The 25,219-nt window shown below is 42.0% G+C and overlaps 1 protein-coding gene across 12 annotated transcripts in view; it reads right to left on the bottom strand.

Annotated features, from left to right (window-relative positions):
* The window catches only part of FGGY (FGGY carbohydrate kinase domain containing), a 456,358-nt gene that overhangs the window by 312,293 nt on the left and 118,846 nt on the right, over positions 1–25,219 (bottom strand). For all 12 annotated transcript variants that reach the window (XM_032839762.1, XM_032839761.1, XM_032839771.1 and 9 more), the window contains one exon: positions 19,290–19,378. In XM_032839762.1, the coding sequence (XP_032695653.1) occupies positions 19,290–19,378 (89 nt within the window). The remainder of the gene's footprint in view (positions 1–19,289; positions 19,379–25,219) is intronic.

Raw genomic sequence — 25,219 nt, 5'->3', positions numbered from 1 at the left:
ATCAGACTTCTCTCTAGCTTTTCTTTCCTCATTTTGTAAAATTTCAAAACATCTGGACTGCTTAAAACACACACGGAGTAGTCCCAACAACTACATGTGAACTGACCCTTATGGCCCAAAGCCCCTAAACAGACCCATGTGGAAAGGTCAGTGTACTCTGTTTGCCCCTGACAAATGGCTTTTGGAAAGACTTTTTCTTTCTTTTTATACTTTTACAGTCCAATAATCATGATCAACAAGAATTAGATAAAATTGACTACAGCTGGAGGTTAAAAAAATGCTGACACCAGTGGCTAAAAACATCAAGTGCAACTTGTAATAAAAGGGGACACGATCATAATGTAAGTCGAGCCCACAGACTCAATCCTTCCATACTCGCATCTCATTGAGACCAGAAGCAGCAGCTGGTTTCTCCCAAAACAACTCCTGGAGGAGTAAAATTAGAAGGGCCCCCAGTCTCTCGAAAATAAGGAGTCCTTGATGCAGATGGATTTGTACAGACGTTGACAGGTCAGACCCAAGTGGGCAGGGTTCCGAAGGTCAGAGAGTTGGCAAGAACGGGTGTTGGTGTGACTGTTGTCAAATAAGAATGAGCTCCTTTGAAAGGCTGAGGCTCTCACGAGCGGATTCCCAAGTGCTCGCTGACTGCAGCAAAGGCGACAAGAAAAAAAATTTAAAAACTGCCCTGTGTAAGCTGAGACTTCTTTTAAGTAATGCAGAGTACACTTCCCCATCTTTCTATGCTAGCATGACCTGCCATTAAAGTCTGGGTGAAAAGGAGCAGTCCACGTAGTGGGATGGTGTCCGTGGAGAGCCATGTGGACAGTCCACTGCCTATATCCTGCAGGTGTCCAAGAAGAGCACCCCCCAACAAAGAGCACCCCCTGCTTTAATCTGCTCAGTATCTGCCTTGCTCTCTATGTATCTGTGCTGCCCTACTTCTTTTTCCTCCATATTCCTCCTTATTCTGTGGATAACTTCTGGCCAAACTTGCTGCTGTACTACCAAATACTCAAGTTGTTTCTGTGCCTGTTATCATTCAGGAAACTTGGCTATATTGTTATCTGAACCTTCTCTGACTTTCGGTTTGGTCAATCAGACTGATAGTCCACCTCATTAATCAAAAACACAATCCTGCGTCCCTCGTCCCCACAGCCCCGGTAGTTGTGGAATGGAATACCAGTGGAATTCAGGGAAGTTCTTGGAGACTCAAGTATCACAGAAATGCAATAATTTGTCTTTATTAATAGAAGGTCAAATACCATGTACCTCTGACAGTTGCATCAATATTTTTACAGTCCTTAGGCCTTGACTTGCAGCACTGGCCTCTTAGACACAAAAAAACTTAGTCTAAATCCTGACATTGTTAAATCACTTTTAGATACCTTTTTGAAAACAAAAAGATTTAAGACATAAAGCGTTCAACCTGGTGCCTGGCTTTCTCTGGTAGTGGACCTCCCAGAACTCCACTCCTTGGAATACCAGCCATTTGGAATACTTTGGAGTCCTTGCTGCTCTGCAAAACCTAAACTCCATTTCTCAGAACACCATCCGATATAAGAGGTCAGCAACTAAATTCTAGCTCTTTCTGCTTCCTCCCAACACAGATACCATAGGCAGGACTTAAATGCTCACCATGCGCCTCAATAACTTCTCCCATCACCATCATCTTCATCATCATCATCAAGTAGGTATTTTATCCCCATGTCACAGATGAAGAAATTGCTGCTCAGAAAGGCCACTTTCCTAAAATCACATATGTAAAGAAGCTGAACCTGGATTCTTTTTTTTTTTTTAAGAAATTTTATTTATTTATTTGAGACAGAGAGAGACAGGGACAGAGAGAGAGCACAAACAAGGGGGAAGGTAAGAGGGAGAAGGAGAAGCAGGCTCCCCACAGAGCAGGGAGCCCAATGTGGGACTCGATCCCTGGGATTGTGACCTGGGCTGAAGGCAGACACTTAACCAACTGAGCCACCCAGGCACCCTGAAGTGTTTTTAAAGAATATTTTAAGGTTTGGTGTATTTGTTTTTGTATTTTAAGATTTGTTTTATTTATTGGAGAGAGAAAGAGACAGAGACAGAGAGCACAAGCAGCAGGGAGTGGCAGAGGGAGAGAGAGAAGCAGACTCTCCATGGGGCAGGGAGCCTGAGGTGGGGCTCAATCACAGACCCTGAGATCATGACCTGAGCCAAAGGCAGCTACTTAACCGACTGAGCCCTCCAGGCATCCCTGAACCAGAATTCCAAGTTCAATTCAGAGCCCAGTGTTATTTTTCCTACCCTGTGTAAACCAAGGGTCCACAGCAGCTGAGGATATTTCTGGGAAGCGTAATGACATGAAACTCAAGTTCCTCCATTCCTGATTCCACTACCTCCCCCTTCTCTGTAATGCCTGTCTCTCTGGGCTCCTTCCTCACCCTCTAATTAGAGGAATCTGATAGAGCAAGGCTGGAGGAAGGGGGTATTGTATTCTTAGAGTTCTCAGATCCTGAAATCTATCAGCACAAAAACAAACAAAACATCATCGAGCTACAGACCCACCCAGAACTTCAAAATCTCACAAGAACCTTAGCAAGAACATGCACTAAGGTTAGAGCTTGATTCCCCCATATAAATGTCACATAGATCAGGGGTACACAGAGGTGAGATATTAAAAAATATGACTCATTTTAAGAAAAGCTCTATCATCCAAAAGTAGAACCCCTCATGCACTGTTGGTGGAAACGCAAAATGGTGTAGCCACTGTGGAAAACAGTATGGAGGTGCCTCAAAAAATTAAAACTACCATATGATCTAACATTCCTGCTTCTGGGTATAGATCCAAAGGAAATGAAAGCAGGATTTCTAAGAGATAGCTGCACTCTCATCTTCATTGCAGCATATTCATAATAGCCAAGATATGGGGAAAAAAAATTCTAAGTATCCATCAGTGGGTGGACGGGCAGATATAGATGACATGGTACATGTAGACAATAGAATATTATTCAGCCATGAGAAAGGAGGAAATCTTGCCATCACAACATAGATGGACCTTAAGGGCATTATGATAAGTAAAATAAGTCCGACAGAGAAAGGCAAATAGTGTATGATATCACTTATAAGGTGAATGTTGAAAAGCAAAACTCCTGGAAACAGAGTAAAATGGCAGTTGCCAGAAGCTGTGAGGTTGGGGAAATGTTAGGTCAAAGTGTCCAAACATCCAGCTGTAAGCTGTGGGGACCTAACATACAGTACAGTTATTAGAGTTAACAATGCCATATTACATACTTGAAAGCTGCTAAGAGAGTAAATGGCAAATGTTCTCAACAAGAAAAGATAATTATGGGATGTGATGGAAGTGTTTGCTAATGTTAAGATGTAATCATTTTGTAATACACAAGTGTAGCAAATCAACACAATGTATACCTTAAACACTTTTTAAAAACAATTATACCTCAATAAACCTGGAAAAAAAATGTGTTTTTTTTTTTAATTTTCTAACCTGAAACAAAACGGAGAAAGAAAAGTAAAAAAACGTAAAAAAAAAAAAAAAAAAAAAAGGGAGTAAAATTCTGTAGGAAATAATTTAGTCTTAGGAAGTGATTCTCAAACTTTAGCATCCATCAGAAACTCCTGGAGGATCTGTTAAAGCACAGTTACTGGGTCTCCCTTTTAAGTTTTTACTCTAGTAGGTAGGGGGTGGGGCTGGAAATGTACATTTCTATTCTATCTCCAGGTGACGTTCACGCTGGTCTGTGGCCCACACTTTGAAGAACCACTGATTTAAAAGAATAATCACCTAACAAATGAACTCTTTAGAAAAACAGGTCTCATTAGATGCTCTTAATAATCAGTTAAAAAAACACACTGCTAAACTAATCAGTACTAATCAGGGCAATTTACCACAGCAGTAAAAAGCCTGAACTCCAGGAATAACTGCCTGGGTTCAAATCCCAGCTCTATCACTCATTAACTGTGGGACCTTGGACAGGTTCCTTGGTCCCTTTGAACCTCAGTTTCCTTTGCTACCACATATGCATAATAATTACAGTACATACAACACAGGGTTACTGGGGGTAAGGAAAGGGTGAGCATATCTGAAGGGCTCACAAGGAGCCAGCACATGGTAAGTACACTGTAATGAGTTTAAACTACTAATACTATTATTAACACACTTTTTTTTTTTACCTCTAGAACTATTCCTCTGTGCTAATCCCAGCATTAGGACTTAAGGATGGAGCTGTGGGCCAAACACATATAAGGTCCTGCCCTCATAAAGTTACCATCTGGTGAGGAAGGCAACTTAAATAGTTGTTTACCAAGTGTTATCTGCTTAAATCAGAGGTTAAAAGCAGGGAAGCAAAGAGAAAAGGCTACAAAGACATTTCAAATTGAAGATCAATCAGATGTCAGGAACACTTCTTAAACTGGAGCCTAAACCGATGGAAAAAATGAATCTGTGTAATCACACCATACAGCTTTTCTGGAACAAAGTATTATGACTTCTAAGACATAAGAGCATGATAAAAGAAAGTCTTCCCAATCAATGCCCCCAAATTTCTCAGCCCCTAAGGCTTCATGCACTCTGCATCAGGGGCTGCAAAGGTGAATAAACTGTCATTTCTTCCCCCAAAGCCTGCCAAGAAACAGCTACACTGCCCTTGACCCTGGACCAACACAGGTTTGAATTGCACGGGTCTACTTACCCATGGATTTTTTTCAATAAATACAGCACAGTACTGTAAACATATTTTCTCTTCCTTGTGACTTCCTTAATAACACCTTCTTTTCTCTAGCTTACTGTTTTGTAGAATGCAGTATATAATACATGTAACACATAAAATACATGTTAGTCAACTGTTTATGTTATAGTAAGGTTCTGGTCAACAGTTGCCTCTTGGTAGTTGTTGAGGAGTCAAAAAAGTTAGACGAGAATTTTCAATCACATGGGGTCAGTGCCAGTGACCTCTATGCTGGTCAAGGGTCAAGGTCAAGTGTATAAAAGAGGAGTCCCGGGGAGTCTGATGGGCTTCACAAAAAACATGACATGGAACATGGACCCTAAGGGATGAACAACAGCAACAGCTCACCAAGTAGAAAAGAGGGCATGAGGGACATTCTAGAGAGGAGGAACAGTATGGGCAAAGGCAAGAGGACACGAAGAGGCCCAGAGACCCAGGAGAACGTCAGATGGGGCAGGGATGCTGGTGTGTGATGAAGAGCGCCAGAACATGAAGGCAGCTCACTGCTCAATTCTGTGAAAATATCACCAGTTTTCCATGTAATAAAATTTATTTGAAGCCATTTGGAGGATGGTCAAAGGTGGCAAAGAAATAAATGCCTAAAGTGATATAATCTGTACGTTTTTTAATGAAAGTCTAAAGTCATCCTTGCACTCTACCCTCCAGAAGGTCAATGTTCTAATGGCAGACACTAGTGTGAGGCTCTGTCGACTGAGTCAAGCAGATGAGCAGCAGCAGGGCAGCTAACATCGACTGAGTCCTTACGAGGCTGGACTAGAAGCTCTATACACACCTGTTCTTTCTGGCCCCAGAACAACCTTGTGAGGTACAGAGGAGGAACATACAGTGCAGACAAGGTAAGTAACTTGCTCAAGGTCACAGCACCCATTCCTGGGCTCTCACGTTACCTCTGAATCTGAACTCAACCTTTCACTCTTCAGTTCACCTTCCTTGCTCTCACACCACTACCCAGGGCAAATCCAGGTTTGGGAGCTATTAAACGGGGGGACTCTTTGAGAAAAGGAATACAAAGTTACCCAAAAATAAAAAAATAATAAATAAATAAATTAATTAATTAATTAAAATTATATATATACAAAAAATCAGGTGTAATGACAAATTATTTACAACATGAAAAAATTAAAACAAATAACTAGAGCTTTGGGGATTAAAGCCCCATTTTTTTTTCCTGAGATCAGAAATGCCTAGATAGAACTACTTCCTACAACAACCTTGCCCCAACTGAAATGAAATATTTTACAACTCCCAACAACTCCCAGCACTCAGAAGGGCCCATGCAAGTGAGGGTCAAACTTAAGGTTCACTGCATTCACTTAAAAGGATGCCCATCTCTGGCACTACCCAAAAGTTTCTTAAGCTTTTCCAACCTACTGCAACAAATGCCAGATTTGGGGAACCAAAAGAGGCGGTAAGTTCACCCCAAGACAAAAAAGAAGGCGGAGTAAAGTTCCGTGTGAGAAGAACTAGGGTTTGCATCCTGCACCCCTGCTGGTAAGATGGGCCACAACAAGGGGCATGGCTTGGGAGCCATGGAAATCTAGCTTCAGTTTTTCTCTGCTCCTTAGTAGCTGTGTGATACTGAATGCATGGCTTGACCTCTCTGAGTGTGATTTTTCTCATCCATAAAAATGATATATTGTAAGGATCAAATAGCATAACACTGCCAGGAATGTCCGCTCTCTTCCCTCTGGAGATGCCCTTCCTTGCTTTCTTCTGCTCCATCCTCCTTTCCCCATGCCAAGTCTGAGGGTGAGTAGGTTGATCTCCTCTCCTCTCCACATCCCCAGCAAACCCAGTGGAGACCTCCATCAAAGCGTATCATTCTCTTGTTGATTCAGCAAGCCCTCTGCAGATATAAAGATGAAAACACACACACTACTGTCTTCAGGAAGCTCATGGTTGGTGGATAACCACGGACAGTCACGGAGCCTTTCTCCACCATGAGGGAGGTGCTTGCAAGGGCAGGAGCCATGCATCAGACAACGGAAAATACTGAGTTCACCTCCCACCTCTCAGCCAGGGCCCTCACCAGCCTCACTCTGGCCCACTCGCCCAACTCCACTGGGCCCTTCTCCCAACAGGCCCCAGCAACGCTGGCCTGTACATCCTCTGCATGGCTGGGTCAATGGAGTTTGGTTTACAGGGAACGAGGCCCATTGTTGGCACTCACCTCTAGAACAAAGAAGAATAGTGGCTCTTCCAAAGCCAAACAAAAGCAGACTTCTCTCCCATGAATCTCTGCTCCTTTATGAGCAACAGTATGCAGACCCCTGGTCCTCCACCGAACTACATTTAAAATAGCTTTTGTGAAAGACAGACACAGTGGCCATTTTTGTGTATATGTGCCAGCAGCAATGAATTGATTGTAATACGAACAATGTGCACTTCTTTCCACTTCTGCCAGAAGAGATGACATTGAGTCGCAGGCTGGGGAGGGGGGAGGGGGCGGAACTAAAGAAACCAAGCCTTAAGGTTTATTACACGAAATTCTGATAAAAAGCACTTCGAAGCCTCTTTCCCATCATCAAAAAACCACACTGGGCAAGATCAGAGCTTAACAGCCAACAAAAAAACACATTCAATCCCTGAGATCATTTTCCTGAAATAGAAAACTACATATGTTTCTCAAATTTCACATCAAGCCACTGCAGAGGCCAGACTGCAGGGCTGAATTGGGCCAAAGTAAGTGAGTGAGAGAGGGAGAGAGAGAGGAGCGGAGAGGAGAGGGGGATGGGGTAGGAGAAGGAGTAAACAGAAGAAAATGAGCCCATTCTTCCACATCACCACATTTCTCTAGCACAATCTAAACTTACAGACACCCCCAGTTTCACAGAACTTGTAGTCAGGGTTGCTTATCGGGCAGCCTTTACTTTGTCAAATTAAGACACATTGCCTTGGATTAGCAAGACTCCTTAAATTCAAAATGACTTCATGGTTGGCTCAGAGTTCAGTGTCTCTGGGGCCAGCCGCCAGGAACATATCCACTGTGGAGCCTCCCTCCCCTCTCCATACTGACCTGCCTGACTTTTCCATGGAGACAGCAGAGCAAAATCCCAAGCAGACAGGCTGTCAGTGTTAATTAAAAGTCCAAACACCTCTTTAGAAACTATCTCCAGCTCAATATTTATACAGAATATAAGAGTCCTAACAGGCAGGGCTGGAGAGAGGAGCGGGAGGTTGAGGCGGAAATAGGTTTGAATGGCATTTGGAACCCATTAATTTTTAAAAGACAGGCTGCCACCCTATATAGACCCAGAGAAGTTCAAAATGTAACGAAACCAGGAAGATGAATGAGCCGAAGATCGTTTAGAAAGCCTGGGGAGAGCGCTCAGCTTTTGAAAAGAATAATATCAGGGCAATAATGAGAGCTGATACTTTTTATTGGTGAATGCGGTTTTTGGCACATTTTAATGACACAGGTTGACAATTTTTCGTATTTAACAAAAGGCAAAGCAATCTTCTAAATGGCTTGGGAACAAAGGACTCCCTGACTGCAATTTCTTAATAACCTTTAAGAATTCTCTTCAAAGGCCCTTGACAATAATTTAGAGAGAGGAAGAAAGGAAAATGAAGAAAACAAGAAAAAAACAAGGTATATATAAAAGAGAAACTAAATAGAAGTGAAGACGAAAAAAAAGAAGAATAGGATACAGCATTCTGACACCAAATTCCAGCCCAAGAGTTGAACTGCAGAGTTTAACAATAACTTTTTACAAAGGAATGACTTTCACGAAAGAATCCAAAGACAGATTTTGGTCCACACCAATACATCTCACAGACTGAGAACTTCAGTCCTGGGAGGGCTGAATGGATCACCTACTCCAACCACCAAGTTGTACAGACAAAGAAACCGAGAGCCAGGGGGCCCAAGGTGACCTGACTGCGCCAGACACCAGTCTTCCCAGTTTCGAACCATGCCACCTCGTGCATCTCGTGATATAGGTCCTGGGCACCAAGAAGCCTTTCCAGTAGCATGGGCCCCTGGACTGAATGTTATACCTTTCATCAGCGACTGAAACTGGACCCCCAGAATCACAGAGGTACAACATATTCCAAAGGCCCAATAGCAAAGATCACAAGAGAATTGTCCAAGAGAGGCAGTCACCCTGGACTGGAAACAAATGTCAGACACCACAAGGACTGTGACGCCCTATCGGTCTGAGGGATGCCTTCTCAGGGCACAGAAGCGACCCTGCAGCGATTCATGATATGGGGATGTCCCTTTAAAATCTAGCCACTACTCCATCTCTGGGTTCACCTGGAAAATGCGATGTCTGTTTAACGCTTTCGATTTTAAACCATTTCCAGCAGAGAATATACTATCATACTATTTGTAAATGTGGAACCATATTCAGAGGTGTTTCTACTTTACCATACTGAAAGAGCACATGGTGTTATATTCTAAAAGCGAGGCAAGGTCTTAACGAGCAAAGTATTAGGTAAAGGAAACACTATAGTGCTGCTCAGTTGGAAAATCACAGTCATATCAGCTATCATCTTTCAGGCATAGAAAATTCATGTCTAGATGTACGCAGCAGAGAGCTGAAAAAAAAGTGCACAGACGCTGAACAAATTCAGACTAGTGGTTCTTAACAAAGGGTACACAACACAAACACCCAAGGTCATACATTTTTACCTCCCCTGTTCCAAAGGACAAAGGTAGGGATTCTTAACCCTTTCTGTCCAGATTTACTTCACTGATGAAAAGTGAAGAAAGAAACTCATCCTTCCGCAGCAGGTAAAGAGGGACAGTCAATGATCCCACAGTCAAGCAACAGTGTAGGGCAGTAGGAGTCCCAGTCCTGGAGGATCTGTGCCCAGACTCTGGTGTTTCTGTTAGGCGTGGATGAGAAGCCCTCTCCTGTCCCTTGACAGACCTGGAACATTCCATCCTCTTCTGCCTATCTGGAATTTCAGCCTCTGGATATTGACCTTTCTGTCGTCTCTTGACATCTATCCTGGGACTGGGAGGGATTAAATGACTTGCCCAAAGACCACTTGCCCAAACCCACCCAGCTGATAAATGGCAGAGCGAAGTTTTGGGCTCCAGTCTTCACATACATTGGAATAGTTTAAACAAATGTGTACCTACCTGCTGCTAGATCAGAGGGAGGGTACATCTTGGGTACTCTATTAATATATATGCAAGGAATAAGTGAAGAATGAATGAATGAACGAGCGAATGAATGACAAATTGTGAGCTACAGTTACTTCAAAGCATATACCACTTCCGCCATGATTTCCGCCATCCTCAACCTCCTCCTGATTGCTATCATTGATGAAATGCACATTGGTATCTGCGATACAGGTCAACATAATTTCCTAAGAAATGACAATTCTGCAATTATCTTTTTACCTACCCCATGCTAATTCTCCTTTTTTGCTTTAGTAGTAAATGAAATCCAATTTCATTCAGGTATCAATGCCTCTAGCTAAAAGTCTACTTCATCTGGCCTCCAATCAAACTTGGCATAACCATAAACCTAAGAGCTGGCCAAGGACAGACAAACAGAACAAGTATTACGTAGATCTTCTAAGAATGTTGTTTAAAGAAGGCTGACTCAGGTCTGTGGGACATCCTTTCTACGCACCCCTGTCTTCCTTCTCCCTGCTACAAAGAATGGAGACTGGACAATAGAGACTCCAGCACCCAACCTGGACCATGGGGTGACCTTGAGAATGGAAGTCAGGGCTAAGGATGGTGAAGCAAAAATATCAAAAGAGCAACGGTCCTTGATGACTTCATGGGGCTGACACAGGAGCTCAAGACTCCATATGTCTCATTTATTTACAGAAGAGAATGAACACTTAAGTGTTTAAGCAACTGTTTTTTTTTTTAATTTCCTATTATGTCTATTATTTCTCAGTGAAGAGGTAAAAATCATATTTCTTCTTTAGAGAGTGAAAGCACTCCTGCTTCCCAAGAATAAAGGCAAAGGAAAGCTAATATTTACAGGCCATTTCTCAGCACTATGAGATACACTAAAAAATAAGATGATGTGCGAAGATGACTGAATCATTCTTCCTAGAACCCAGAAGCACTGTTTTATACCATTGTTCTGGAAATCATCTTCAGTACAGTCATAAAATAATGCAAGTCAAAGAGCCTCACCATTCATCATGTCAAGAACAACTGTGATCCCCCCCTCCCACCAGAACTATTTAATTTTATAGCACTCCTCGAGAATCCTTATCCAGTTTCAACTAAGGTCTAGCCAAAAAAAGGTTATCTCTAGGATGATTTAAATTCCATCAATTTTGCTTTCATTCAGATTTCTAACATTAAAAAAATCAAGCTTTAAGTCATAATGAGAATTTACAGTTACAAGGATGCCTATGATAAAAAAAAAAAAAGAAATACAAAAGGAAATAAAGTATTGGTGAAGAGACAGAAAAACTGGCATCCCCAAACACTGCTAGTGGAAATGTAAAATGGTGTAGCCACTACCGAAAAAGCTGGTAATTCCTCAAAAAGCTAAACGCAGATTAACCGTATGACCCAACCATTTTACTCCTAGGTATATACCCACTAGAAATGAAAGCTGACTCAAATGGATACTTATAGTCAATCCTTACTGCATTAGTCATAATAGCCAAAAGGAAGAAAGAACCCAATCATCCATCATGGGTTCATCAACAAATGATGGAAAAGCAAAATGTAGTATATGAATACAATGCAGTATCCTTCAGCCACCAAAAGGAAATTCTGGCACAGGCTATGACATGGATGAATCTGGAAAGTGTAATGCTAAGTAAAATAAGCCAGACAAAAGAAACCAAATATTGTTTGATCCTACTTCTATGAGGTATCTAGAGTAAGCAAATTCATGGAGACAGAAAGCGGATTAGAGGTTACAGGGGCTGGGGGGAGGGAAGAATGGGGAGCTACTGCTTAAAGGCTACAGTTTTTTGTTTGGGGAGAAGAGCAAATTTTGAAAACAAACAGTGGTAATGGTTGTCCAACACCACGAATGTAATTATCGCCATATATACTTCAACTATGGTTGAAATGGTGACTTTTACGCTATACTTATTTTTACAATTTATAAAACTTAATAATGTAATCTATCAAAAGCAATGAACTATAGATTTTAAATGGGTAACTTACATAGGATGTGAATTATACCTCAACAAAACTTTTTTTTTTTTTTAAATCAAGTCTTATCTTATCTTATATACCACTACAAAAGGCAATCAAGAAATAAAGTACTAAGTAAGGGGCATGGATCTCAGGTGTGTCACCAAAGGCAGATACTGGAGTGGAAGTGTCTCCTTTCTTCCTGCCATGCGCTGTCTCAGCCCTCAGGGAGGATGAGGCTGCCACCCAGCCTGCTCTCCTCACACAGAGCAGCACCAGAGGAAGCACAGCAGACTTCCCACTCCGTGTCCTTAATTTTCCCCAAGGGGGTAAGGGCTCACCTGACAGCTGAGAGACTGGAATATATTAAGCCACATTTTAACAGTTACTCTGTTAAAGACAGGTGACAAGCCATGCCTTGAACAACATCAAACACACTCCTTCCGGGGAGCCTGGGTGGCTCAGTCAGTTAAACATCTGCCTTCGGCTCAGGTCGTGAACCCACGTCTGGCTCCCTACTCAGCAAGGGAGTCTGCTTTGCCTTCTCTCTGCCCCTTCTTGCTGCTTGTGCTCACTCTGTCAAATAAATAAACAAAAATCTTCAAAAAAAAAAAAGAAAGAAAAACTGCACTCCTTCCTTTCTGTGTCCAATTACAACCAGCACGCTTTGGCTTCAGGTAAGCACACCTGAGCAGGGTCTACAGTCATGCTGTTGACTCAGTTCCTTAACTAGAGAGCTGGTTGACATAACTGGTCTTCCTTCCCCCATATACATACGTGTACGTACATGTTCACCTGAACACATAGGTGTTCAGTTCAGTTCAGTTCACTTCTGAGCTGCACTAACCATCCAATAGACCAGAAGCTCTACACATTAGAGGCTAGACTGTCATTTTCTGAAATAACGAGGTAGTTTCCATCCTTCATTTAGCTAATATGCTTTTTATGTTGTCTCTGTCAGTCAGAAGCCCAGTAGCAATCAAGAGTGAGAGACACTTCGAACCCTTAACAACAGGGATATCTGTTAGGAATTCAAATAAAGAACATCAGTGTTAATCGTTCTTAGTGCAGTGATGACACTGTGGTTACATAGGAGAGGGTTAGTTCTCTTAGGTGATCACACTGCAGAATTTAGGAGGATGTAGGTGATATCTCCAGCTCATTTACAAATGGTTCAGCAAAACCATTTATAAGACAGAGCACTTGAGACACAAATGGAACAAAATGTGGAGGAAGGTAGGTAAAGATACGGCGTTCAATATGCCATTCTCTACACTTTCCTGTAGGTTTTAATTTTTCTCAAAAATAACACCTGGGGAAAAGACCAAAACAAAAAATTCAGTGCTTCTGATAGATTATACAGAGTTCTCACCAATATTTAAGAAAACACCAAAACCCAATATAAATATTAGTAATGGACATTTATAATACTAATGGACACAATTACTGACAATGACATAAACTAATAAAACCAGTGATTGCTAAACATTTGAAAAATAAACTGCATTTAATAGTTAAAAATGGAAATTAAAATAAGATACCATTTTGGTGACACCTGAGTGGCTCAGTCAGATAAACGTCTGCCTTTGGCTGGAGTCATGATCGCATGGCTCTGGGATCAAGCCCTGTGTTGGGCTCCTTGCTCAGCGGAGAGTCTGCTTGGCTCTCTCTCCCTCTACCCTTGCCACTGCTCATGCACGCGCTCTCTCTCTCTCTCTCCCTCACTTTCTCTCTCTTGTGCATGCTTTCTCTCTCAAATAAAATCTTAAAAAATAAATAAAATAAAATAAGCTACCATTTTAATCCTAAAAACTTGGCGAAATTGACAAAGACATTATAGCGTAGAATATTATACAGATATCAAAATTATTGTAAGTATTATACTGGTATCAAAAACATGTTTTCAGATAATATTTAATGATATGGAAAATAGAATACTACATGAAGTAAAAAATAAATTACACAAAGTAGATTTATAATTTTTTAAGGAACAAAACCACAGTAGAATAAAAGTCTAAATATGACACTATTTTTGAGATCCTGGAGATTATGTCTGGAAAATAATTACAGGTCTGGATCAATAACCTGACCAGAATCTTCTCCTAACAGACTGGCAAATAACCATGAAAAAAATAACAGTACAAAAATATCTACTATAAACTCAAAACATAAGAGAAGAATGCAAATCAGGAAAATACTTGTTATTTTAAAAGGGATTAGTTTCTTAAAACCATAAAATTCATCTCTTTAAAGTAGAAGACAGAAAACTGACAATTTAAACAACTGTACACCATAGTGGAGAGGAAAGGGAAGGGAAATAAACATATAAAGAAATTTAAGGGGGAAATCAACCTAAGATATTAAATCAGCCCTCTTTTCTCATGTGCCATAGAAAAGTCTCAGAAATTTTAACATGTAACTTCTTTTTTATTTAAATTCAATTTAATTAACATACAGTGTATTATTAGTTTCAGAGGTAGAATTTAGTGATTCAACACTTGCATATAACACCAAGTGCTCATTACTTCAAGTGCCTAACATGTTTAAGTTCTAAAGCAAACTTACCAATGTGTCTCTTATGCTTAAAGACCCTGGCCATCAACTTCTTTAAGTCCAAAGAAATAAAAATAAGTGAATTGGAAACAGACAAATCTCCCATACAGAATAATTCAAAATAATATATGCAGATATTCCACCCTCAAGGAAGTGAAGCATAACTCCCTGCTCCTGGAAATGTGGGTTGTGCATAGTGACTTCCTTCCAAGAAGCACCATCTAGAAGGAGGAGAGGAGTAACTTAAGGATGGAAAAATCTAACAAACAATACCTTAGCCGGGTGATCAAAGTCAACATCAACATGATGTCATACTGATAGCATGTACCCTTGATATGATATGATGAGAATAGTACTGTGGTCTACCAAAAAAATACTACCCAAGCCTCATCATGAGGAAAACATCAGACAAATTCCATTTTAGAGGACATACTACAATACACATGAGTAGTCCTCTTTGAAACTGTCAAGGTCATCAAGAACTGTCACAGCCAAAAAAAGCCTAAGTAGATATCACTAAACCGTATACATTTATGGTATCCTGGATAGGATCCGGGCCATTAGGTAAAAACTAAAGATGTGTAAATAAAGTATGGAATTTAATTAATGATAATGTCTCAATATTGGTCCATCAATTGTGACAGAGGTACCATACTAATTAATGTAAGATACTAATAATAGGGGAAACTGGGTGTCAAATATTTAGAAATTCTCCTATACTGTCTTCGCAACTTTTCTATAAATCTAAAACTGTTTTAAAATAAAAAGTATACTGGGAATTATAATTAAATTTAATAGGTCACATTTTTAAATAATTTAAAGACTACTGTCAACCAGGAGAAATTTCTCTTAGCCTCCAGTGTTAGAAACTGAGTTCTACTTCTGAGAGGCAGTGAGGTTCTTATCTGTTTACTCAGTTAATCTTGATAATGCTCTAATCTTTGCTTTGGCCACTAGGAAGCTTGGATACAAATCTATTAGTAATTATGAAGAATCTTAGAGCTTTTACAAAGTTCATACCTTCACGTCAGTTGCTCTAGTAATATTTTCACTCCTTTGTGACTTTTCATACATATTTTATCACTTTTAATCTTATCCTATATCAGTCTTCTTAAATCTCTTTAGAGGGAGGATTTATATATATATGAGACTATGTTTTTGTCTGATGATATAAAACTGCATTGTTAAAATTGCTGACTTCCCATTTGTCATGTCACTAAAATTCTGGGTAGTGACCCACTCAAGGGTTAGAACAGGGCAAATTATTAAAGCATCCAGCTTCAGCTTCTGAACTGCAAAATGGTGGTAACACCACCTGCTTTAACCAATGGTCATGAGGGCTATTGGGGTTCACATCTGCTAATATGCCTAGCACAGATAGAGAGAGAAGGAGCCTGAAAATGACAACGATCACATTATTATTAGTAACAAAAAAAGCAATCATTATTTTCATTCTTAAAATGAAAAGAATGGAGCTGAATTACAAATTAATCATGGGCCATGTGGTGACTTGCTCGGTGACCCAGGCACACAAGGGTAGCTACCAAATTTAGGGGAATGAGAACAATAACTAAAGGTGGGTGGACAAAATGGGGAGGGTAAAGCCAAATGGGAAGAGGAGGAGGAGGAGGAAGACTTCTTACACAATGTCATTGCCAAAAACAAGTCTGAAAGCTTTAAGACAAGGTGAAATCTGATCACTCTTTAGCCTTGATTCCACTAGAATAATAAAAAGCAAAAAAGAAAGAAAGAAAAAAAACACCCTCTAGTTTTTCTGGCACTCATTTCCCCAAAGCCTCCCAATCACAACAATCTCAGTAAGAGCCATATAAACACCAAATCTGAACCTCTCCTTAGCCCAGACGATGCCAAGATTATGTTTCACTGCCCCAAGTTTTTTTTGGATTAGCACATTCAAACTCACACTTATTCTAGAAAAGGGGACAGACAATGGGGATTTTTCATTAAAAGAACCATGCACTGTTGCAGTACTGGGTGCACAGGACCTCTAACTCCCTCAGTGATCCTAAGAGGACACATCCAGATGAGGACCTGAGGCTTAGTGGTGGAACTAGTTCACTCCAAGTTCTTATAGACAGTACACGTCGGAGAATACTGAGCCCAGGTCAGTCTGACTACCAGGATTTCCCTCTTTCCACTATGCCAGAAACGTAATGCAAAGATTCCCTGCCAAAATCGATAGAGAAGGAGAACTAAATAAAATAGCTAATTCCTTCAAAAAATTGCTCAGCAGTGTGTTGGAAGTTCCTCTGTTACCTTATCAGTTCACACAATAACACCCCAGACTGGGTGCTGTCATTGTCCCTATTCTACATGTGAGAAAGCACAGAGGGCTTACTTGTTTCATCCTCACTGTGCAGGTTGAAACAGAGAAGGGATAAGGAATGGAGAGAGTGAGGAATCAACAGGAGAGAAAGATGGGGTAAGAGCCAGGGGTGTCAGGGGGAGGGCAGCCACCTCACAAGAGAAACTCTGAGCCTGGTCCCCAAGGCCACCAGTCTCTGCTCGAGGAGAGAGACGCTGGAGAAAAGGCCTCTGAAGGTGCTCGTGACTCCAGGGCAACAGGCAGATGAAGGTGGGATTGCAGATTCGTACTAATGAAAACAGAAGGAGTTATAAGTGTCATAGCCAGTAAGGGAAAAAAAAAATGGAAAGGAAGACTGGACAGCCAATAAATCATTTCTGAACAGTAAACCTTCTGCTTCCTAAGGGTTTCAGATTGTTGTGGGTGGGGATGGAAGCCCCCAAGCACATTCTGATGGACCAGAAAGAAGCTCATTTTTAAATTTACCGAGTTCACTAGAAGTTTTTAAATACTTCCAACCCCTCACACATGTGAAGTATCTTAGAGTCGTACATCACTTCCCTGTATATTTTGTTAAGCAATGTTGTCCGAAACTACCTGATCATATATAGCCTCCTGGCGTACTTGTTTAACCTATACATTCCTGAGTACCCCAAGGAGATTTTGATCAGTAGGCTCAAAATTGGAGGCCCTGGGATCTGTGCTTGGAATAAATGAGTCAACCGATTCCTATCTTCAGGCTAGTTTGGAAAAACTGCTTTAACAGGACTCTCCCAACAAGCTTTCAAGGTAGATATCATGATCCCCATTTTACAGATAGGTTCAAAGAAGGAAAGGACATGCCCAAGGTCACACAACTCACGTCCGGCAGAATGGAGAACTACAAATCACACTGTGACTCCACAGTCGGCATGCATGCCACCACACTGAAGTCTGAGCCAGAGCTAGCTTCGAAAGCCCAATCCTTGCTATCTTAATATGGCATCTGACACCAGGAAATGCAAGAAGAATACTACACAGCACCAGCAAGAAGAAATCAATTCCCTGGGTTGAGTAACACTCAAGAAAAAAGGGAAGGAAAGGAGGGTCCTACTCCATCTGCAGTTCTTTCTTTCTTTCTTTTTTAATTTTATTTATTTACTTGAGAGAGAACACAGAGGAAGAGGGAGAAGCAGACCCCCAATGAGCAGGGAGCCTGACACAGGGCTCGATCCCAAGATCTTGGGATCATGACCTGAGTAGAAGGCAGACACTTAACTCACTGAGCCACCCAGGCACCCCTGCAGTTCGATTTTTGAGCCCTCAAATTTTGTTGGCCAACGGGGTATTGCCAACACCCACACTATTAGCAATGCTTTGACTAATAGGTCCATTTGGCTAAAATGATGGAAATATTTCTTCCACTATTGCACAGAGGTAGAAAAAAAGGTCCCTCTAGAAATAACATTAGACAATGTCACACCACAAGAAGAATGCTCTAGATGAGATCTTCACCCACACCCTGACATCCCCATTGGTGACAGCAGTCCAACAGTGACTAACTGTACCATCTGGGGTAAAGCTCAGACCCCCCCCCCAACCAGAGCCTGCTCCCACTGGCGGGCTAAGTAGCAGGGGTGTGCAGAGGTCATGTTTATGCATGGGTTCCCACTACCCTGAGACGGGCGGCTAATGATCATTTCCCAGGCGGCAGGATAATCACATGAAGAATGGCATGCTTGTGAAACACGTCCTCTACTCTCTCCTTTCTGGAAGCCTCTCAGGCTGAACTCTTATCAACTCTTATCAAGAAAAGGTCCAAATATGTATTTATACAGGTTTACCTGTCCTCTGGGAAATGATCCTCTTCTTCACAGATCTGTTCAATACAGATTATCTAAATCATTTTCAAGATGAGAAAACCCCTCCCCTCCCCGTCCTGCTGCCTCTCTTGGGTATCCCCTGAAACCTGAGGTTAGGATGACAACAGACTTGCAGACTTTTGAGATTTCACGTTCAACCTGTCTCTATTACACACACACACACAGCCACTCTGTTAATTATAGCAGCTGCTACTTCACACCAAGTATATTTTAAATTGTCTCTGCCATGTAGCACATGCACATTTATAACATTCACAATTTATGGAAAAATATTGTGACTTCAACATATAGACCTCTACACTCTGCAATGATTCAGGTACATTAACATAAAAAGCAACACACTCATCCAGTTAAAATCAGCTTCCTCAGAAAACAGATCTCTTGCCTTCATTTTAGGGCCCCCCAAAATTCTTTTATTCATCATGTAAAAAGTGCCTTTGGGAAAACGTTCACATTTCATGATGGACTGTTCACGTCTCCTTCAAATGTGTCCAATTTTAATGAATGGTCTTCACCTTGGACACCAACATTCCAGGCCTCGTAGGAATAATGGTGTTTGGGCATGTGCAGTGGAGGTGAAAGATGGATTCAAGATGTTACAAGTATGCAAAATCGCATGCAGATGTACAAACAGTACGTCCAGTCAAAGCGAGTTAAGAAAGCAATATATACAGACACCCGAGAATGGATGAACGCAAATAAAATCCAACTTGTAATTAACATACCGTGCTGTGACACCTGTTGCCTTCCACGATAAGAAGTCTGGGAGATCAAAGAAATGTCCCGCCTTATCCCAGCACGTCTCTCTCAAGTTCTGCCAAATTAAATATATATTAGAATCAATTATGGGCCTTTTCCCCCTACCCCTCCCCTCTTTCAATAATGTTTCAAATTTTTCAAAACAAAAGCACAGCCAACAATGTCCCATAAAACATCTGTTCAGGGGCTGGGGGCCGGGCACAGGGCAGGGATGGTATGTATAGTACCTATATACGAAAGAAAAACTGGCAATTATTGATCCTTCTAAAAATGATCATCATTTCCCTTTTATCCCCTTGGCCGGGCTGGAGGGGGAAGGAGGATACTCTGTGAGGGTGTGCAATCCATCTTCCCAGGGAGGGGTCACAGCATACACTTCAAGACACACAGCAAGATTTCAAAGCTGAATGGTCATAAGCCGGGAAGAAAACTGTACTAAGAAACTACCCCATGAGATGGAATGTGTCCCGCCATGTAGAATTCTCCCCACATCAACGGGTTCCAAAGGCAGGAGAACAGTTGGTCCCTGCCTTCAAAGAACGTCCAGTCTGAGCCAAAGAGAATGGCACATACCCAAATTATTCTTATAAAATACCTAAACGTTTGTTTCTCCCAGTGTCTTCCACACTGCCAGTGTGGTCAGATTTTTTTCTTGCGATTGGGCTTTTTCTTCCCTCTGCCACCTCTGTCTAGGACACTGATTCCTCACCCACCACCCTGTTGCCTCCCAGGGTCCACATCACCTGCCCCCGTTGGTTAACCCTATCCACCCTTCCTTGAAGAAGCCTTCCAGGATCTCCCACTCGGGGTAGGTCTGAGTCTCATATAACCCACACCACCCTGCAATTATTTGTGTACCATCTTTCTTTACTGCAAGAGTGTAAGCTCTACAGTGATGAGGACCTTGTCAGGCTTATGGACTACGATATACCCCACAACTCTCTCCTCTCCTCCCCTCCACAGGACTGGACGGTTAGCCGTGAGGCAGAAGCTACCAGACTCCAGTCCCCCTTACACATTTAACTGGACCAGGGATGGACATGTGACCTAACTGAGCCAATCAGGTTCCTTCTATTCAGGATCCAAATGGAGTCATTTAACTTCTGCCTATGAATAAGGGGAGATAAACCTGGAAACTGTAAAGTGGACATTTTCTGCCAAGTACCTAGAGAAGTAGAACTTCACAAAGAGAAGAGTAAAGCAGAAAGAAGCAGTAGCAAAAAAGGTTTCCTACCAGCCAGGCAACTCTCCAAGTCCTGGTTTCAATTATTCCCTTCCCAAGAGGCTACAATAAAAGGAATGTATCATAAGCACAAGAGTATCTTGGGGAACCTTAGGGCCACAGTGAAGAAGATCCACAAGAGAGATATTCCAGAATCTGTGAGAGGGTGACACACAGCAGACACTCAATAAATATTTGCTGAACAACTAGACAACCTCTCACTTTCACCTTCCAACCTCTTTCATTTGAGGCGCGCTTCAGAGTCTAGAAATGGATTTCACCTGTGTTATCTCCTTAGAATGAGGGAAAGTTCTGAGTATTATTACATCTACTTTATAGACATATGACTGGCCTTTATCTACATTTGCCCTCAAATTCTCTGAGTTCTTCCTACGTCCCCCCCTTCCCTATCACTACTATATAAGCTATCTACGGGCATGACAGCAAAAGTATAATCCCAGGTCCAGGGTCCCATTTAAACAACAGTAATATCAAAAGGGTTCAGCAGTAAAAGATAGTGTGAAGCCCATTTTCCATTACTGTTGTTATTTGTTTTAAATTCCTAAGCACTGAGGTGAGAGCTTACATCTAGAAAGAGCTAGGCTTCTCTTTGAACACCCATACATCTTCATGACAAACAAGGCAAAACTTAGAGCTGACTGAATGTGCCTATCCCATCTATAAACTAGTGGTATCCTCAGGCCCTAACAGGGTCACAATCAGGAAAATGGTAGCCTTTGAAACTGTGTGAGTCAACCTAGCAGTCTGCCTTCTTTGGGGCAGTCCACGACATCTCTTTCCCTGTGCTCTGTGGTCTCAGTGATCAGTTTCTAGGAAGAAGAAGAAAAGGCAGCCTCCTTTCACAGGCTCGAGGAGTCCTGGGCTGGTCACTAGAAATGAATGGCTGAACCACAGCAGCAACAACCAGCGCTTCAAGCCAAAGCTGAACAAGGTTCCTAAACTCTGAAAACAACTGCTTCTGTTAGATCTTGTATACGGCCATTAAGGATTTCGCATAATGAGAGCTTTCAGTCTGGACAGCCTGGAGCCACACAGATAGCCACTGTGGACAATGGGACCTGAGCAAATGTCTCCAAGAGAACTTCAAGCTTCTTGTCAAAAAGAGACACACTGCGGTAGGAGGCGTGAGGCAGCCAGGGAATGTCATTTCTTCTGGAGACCAGGCCAGCTTCATCTACCAAAGCCACAGACCCGAGTCCAACGTCTGTCTATCAGATGAGAAACCAGAAGCATCTAATTAGAAGCATGAGGTATCCTTAAGAACACACGTGGTCTTGGAGGAAGAGAGAGCAGTCTGGTCCCTGCTTTCTCTACAAAGGAGTCTGGAGATTAGCCAGCAAAGAGAAGGGGGCAGAGTTTGCAGGGATGAGAAGGAATGTCTCCTAATGCTTGATCTCTCACTCTGAGATGCTGACAGACTATATGTAAGGATCCCATGCTGTTCTCATGTTGGGCTACATGATGCACAAGTGCTTTGTCATCAGATGCCAGATGGGCCAAGAGCATGTAACCCCATGGATGGATTTTTAATCCAATTCTGTGGGAAAAATCTCTCCTTCCCTTCCACTCCCCAGCCAGTACACAGTCCCAGCTGAGGGGCTCAATCTTACTGAATTAATTCTATTTTTTGAACCATCGGGCCTTTCCTATATTCCTCCGCAGCTCACAAGAGAGCCCCCACATGCCTCATCTCATGTGATTCTCCGCGCAGTTCAGAGGTGCGTAGGTGAATAGACAGTAGTCCAGTTTCAGACAGGGCTTAGGCTAAAGTCACATAGGACTTCTAGCTCTAAAGTGAATGTTCTTTTCTCCCACTGTGCCACAGCCACCATCCTGAGGCTCCTGGACCCATCAGAAATGTGGGGTTTGGCCTCTGGGGAACATCAGGATAGAAGCCACTGCCATTCTTTACAGAAGAAAACAAACAAATAAAAGCCCTTCCAAACACATTTCTGTACACTAAAAACTTTCAGAGATTTCTTCCAATCCTGATCAGCTCATTTAACTTCTACCAACCGAAAAATACCTTCCATGCACGGAGGGTGAATGGGGGAGGAGAAAGCCCAGAGCAGGCCCTCAACACTAGTCAGGCTTAGCTGTATCCTATCATGTGATAGCTGAAGCCAGTGCACACTAGACGCTCTCTGTGCGGAAGGAGTTAAGCCTATCTTCCGGTTACCAAGCAACTAACAAAAACTAGTCTTTTCAAGAAAAAAAGAAATCAGTGGTGATTTGGGATGTATGACTTGGCATGAAAGGCTTCTGCATTCCAATAACAATCCTTTGAGCTAAGCAATCCCCCAGGCTTGAAAGCAGCTAAAGAGAACAACTTCTTACTTTTTTTTTTTTTTTTTAATCATCTATTACTTCATAAAACCACAGCATTTCTTGGGAGGCGGCTACAACTCCAAGTGCACACAGCTGCAGGTCTCAGCAGAGGGTGGGGATAGAGCAATATATCCAAGAGTCAGAGCCAGGCAGCAGCCGCCCTGCCGGCCTCGGGGCAGGGCAATGTAACTTTCTCCCTTGCCCTTTCCCTGTGCGTCCAAGGAGGCAGGGAGGTATCTTCTGGCTTCTCGAAGCTGAAGGAACTAATGGGGAACATGAAGCAAGTCCTGCAGGGTATGTCGGAAGACACCAGGGTCTGGGAGCAGCATGAGAAGGTGGGGAGGACCAGCTAAAATGGGATCATCCAAGGATTTTATTACGAATTGCGAAGAGATTCTGTCTGGGTATCTGTTGCATGCAGTGAAGAAAAGGGAGGAAACAGAGCTCCCTGATTCCCCACCCACTGAGTGATCCTGCCTGAACAGCCCAACTCCTCACAGTGTTGTTTTCCAGCATTTAATTTCCAATGAAAAAGCAAAACCTTATCCTCACTCTACATCCAAGACTCCAAATTAGGGCACAGGCTGATAGGCCAGAGAAGAAAGATGTTTCAGTAGGAAATGTAATCCTCAACGTCATTCTGAAAAGAAAAATGATGCTGAAAACATAGAGCGGGTCATAATCTGCAGCCAGAAACCTCCCAAAATGAATGAAACAACTGTGCGTTTCAGACCCCCATCCACAAAGAAAAGACCAAACACCAGACATATTTCAGGTCAGACAGGCAGATACACTGAGAAGTTTGTGCTACTAGAGGCGTCTTTCTAAAAACTGAAAACTTACCATTGCATTCCTTTGTTTAAAATGATCCAACAGTTCCTCATGGCCTAGAATCGCTGAACTCCTTGGCATGGCTCTCAGGACACTCAACACCCTGGCTCCAGCACGGCCATTATAATGATGAATCCTTCCGGGCTCATCTCCTAGCACACCCCACCAGGCACTCACCTCATTTCCTTCATGTGCCCAAATGCATTATGCTCCTTCTACATTTCCACGCCTGTGTGGAGGCTCGTGCCTCTACTTGGATTGCCTTCCCCACCTTCTCCCATAACCAAACTTCTACCTTTGATTCAACTCCAACTCAAATGTCATCCATTCAGTGTATCCCTCCAGCCCCTAGCTGTATCTCAATTATATATACATGTGCCTAAATCCACCTGAAAATGACAGACTCCCAGAGGGCAAAAACCAGCTCACAAATGAAAAAAAAAAAAAAAAAAAAAAAAAAGCAAAAAGTTTCAGGAGTTATAAAGAAATTTAAAGTCAGGCCTTTTCAAATGAAAATGACAGCAGGGCTGGAGAAAGATGTGCACAAAAGGAAAAGGTAATTAATAAGATGATGTATGACAATAATGTAATGAGCCTGATACCAAGGTTTGGTGAGTCAGCCTCATAACTTTATCATAATATTTTGTGTAGGTCATATATTTGCCTCTAATGAGTAATCACAGACAAGGTTCAGAGAAGGGAAAGGGCTTCGGGGCTGGAGTAGCCAGAAAAGGCTCCATGGGGAAGAGATGTGAGCAGAAGTCTAGAGGTCAAGTTGAACAAGCATCTATGCCACTACTGAGAATGAAACCCAAGAAACAAAAATCTGAATTGACAGGATTGCCCCCATTAGAGAAGGATTTATTTAACTGTACCATCATAGAACTTATTTGGGAAATGAAATAATTCCATTGCATAATTTAAATTAATCTTTAGGAGTGTTACAAAAAAAAAAATTAATCTTTAGGAACTCAATTTGTACCCATCCTCCCCCACCCTCTCCCTAGAGCCCTACGGTTGTACAGAAAGGCAAACTCATAACCCACACTAGACTTGATTTCCCAACCATAAAAAAAGTTAACCATTTTCACAAAAACCGATATTTAGCAAAGCTGACTTTGCCAGGAATATGATACCACCACATGCATTAGGAAAACAAGGCTGTGGAATGTGGGCTCTAAGAACACTGGAGTCAGGCAGACCTGAGTTTGATTACTGGCCTCACCACTTCACAGCTGTGTAGCTTTAGGCAAATTAATTCTCTAAGCCCCAGTTTCCTCAAGTGCCATATTACTAGCATCTATCTCAAAGGATGTTGCGAGAAATAAATGAAATAATGTAGAGTGCCTGATCAGTCAACAAGTTTCACCCTCGTTACTGCTATAGAGCTCCATGTGTCTCAAAGCACTTTGACACGTATGATCTCATCTGCCCTGTATAATTCTGCAGGGCAGGGAAGGCAAGAAATGATCAACCTTACCTTGCAGGTTGAGA

The sequence above is a fragment of the Lontra canadensis genome, unplaced genomic scaffold, assembly GCF_010015895.1.
Source record: "Lontra canadensis isolate GAN:19392208 unplaced genomic scaffold, GSC_riverotter_1.0 scaffold109, whole genome shotgun sequence".
NCBI classification, from domain to species: Eukaryota; Metazoa; Chordata; class Mammalia; order Carnivora; family Mustelidae; genus Lontra; species Lontra canadensis.
The sequence above is the reverse complement of the archived record's forward strand: the minus strand, read 5'-3'. Positions and strand labels throughout refer to the sequence as shown.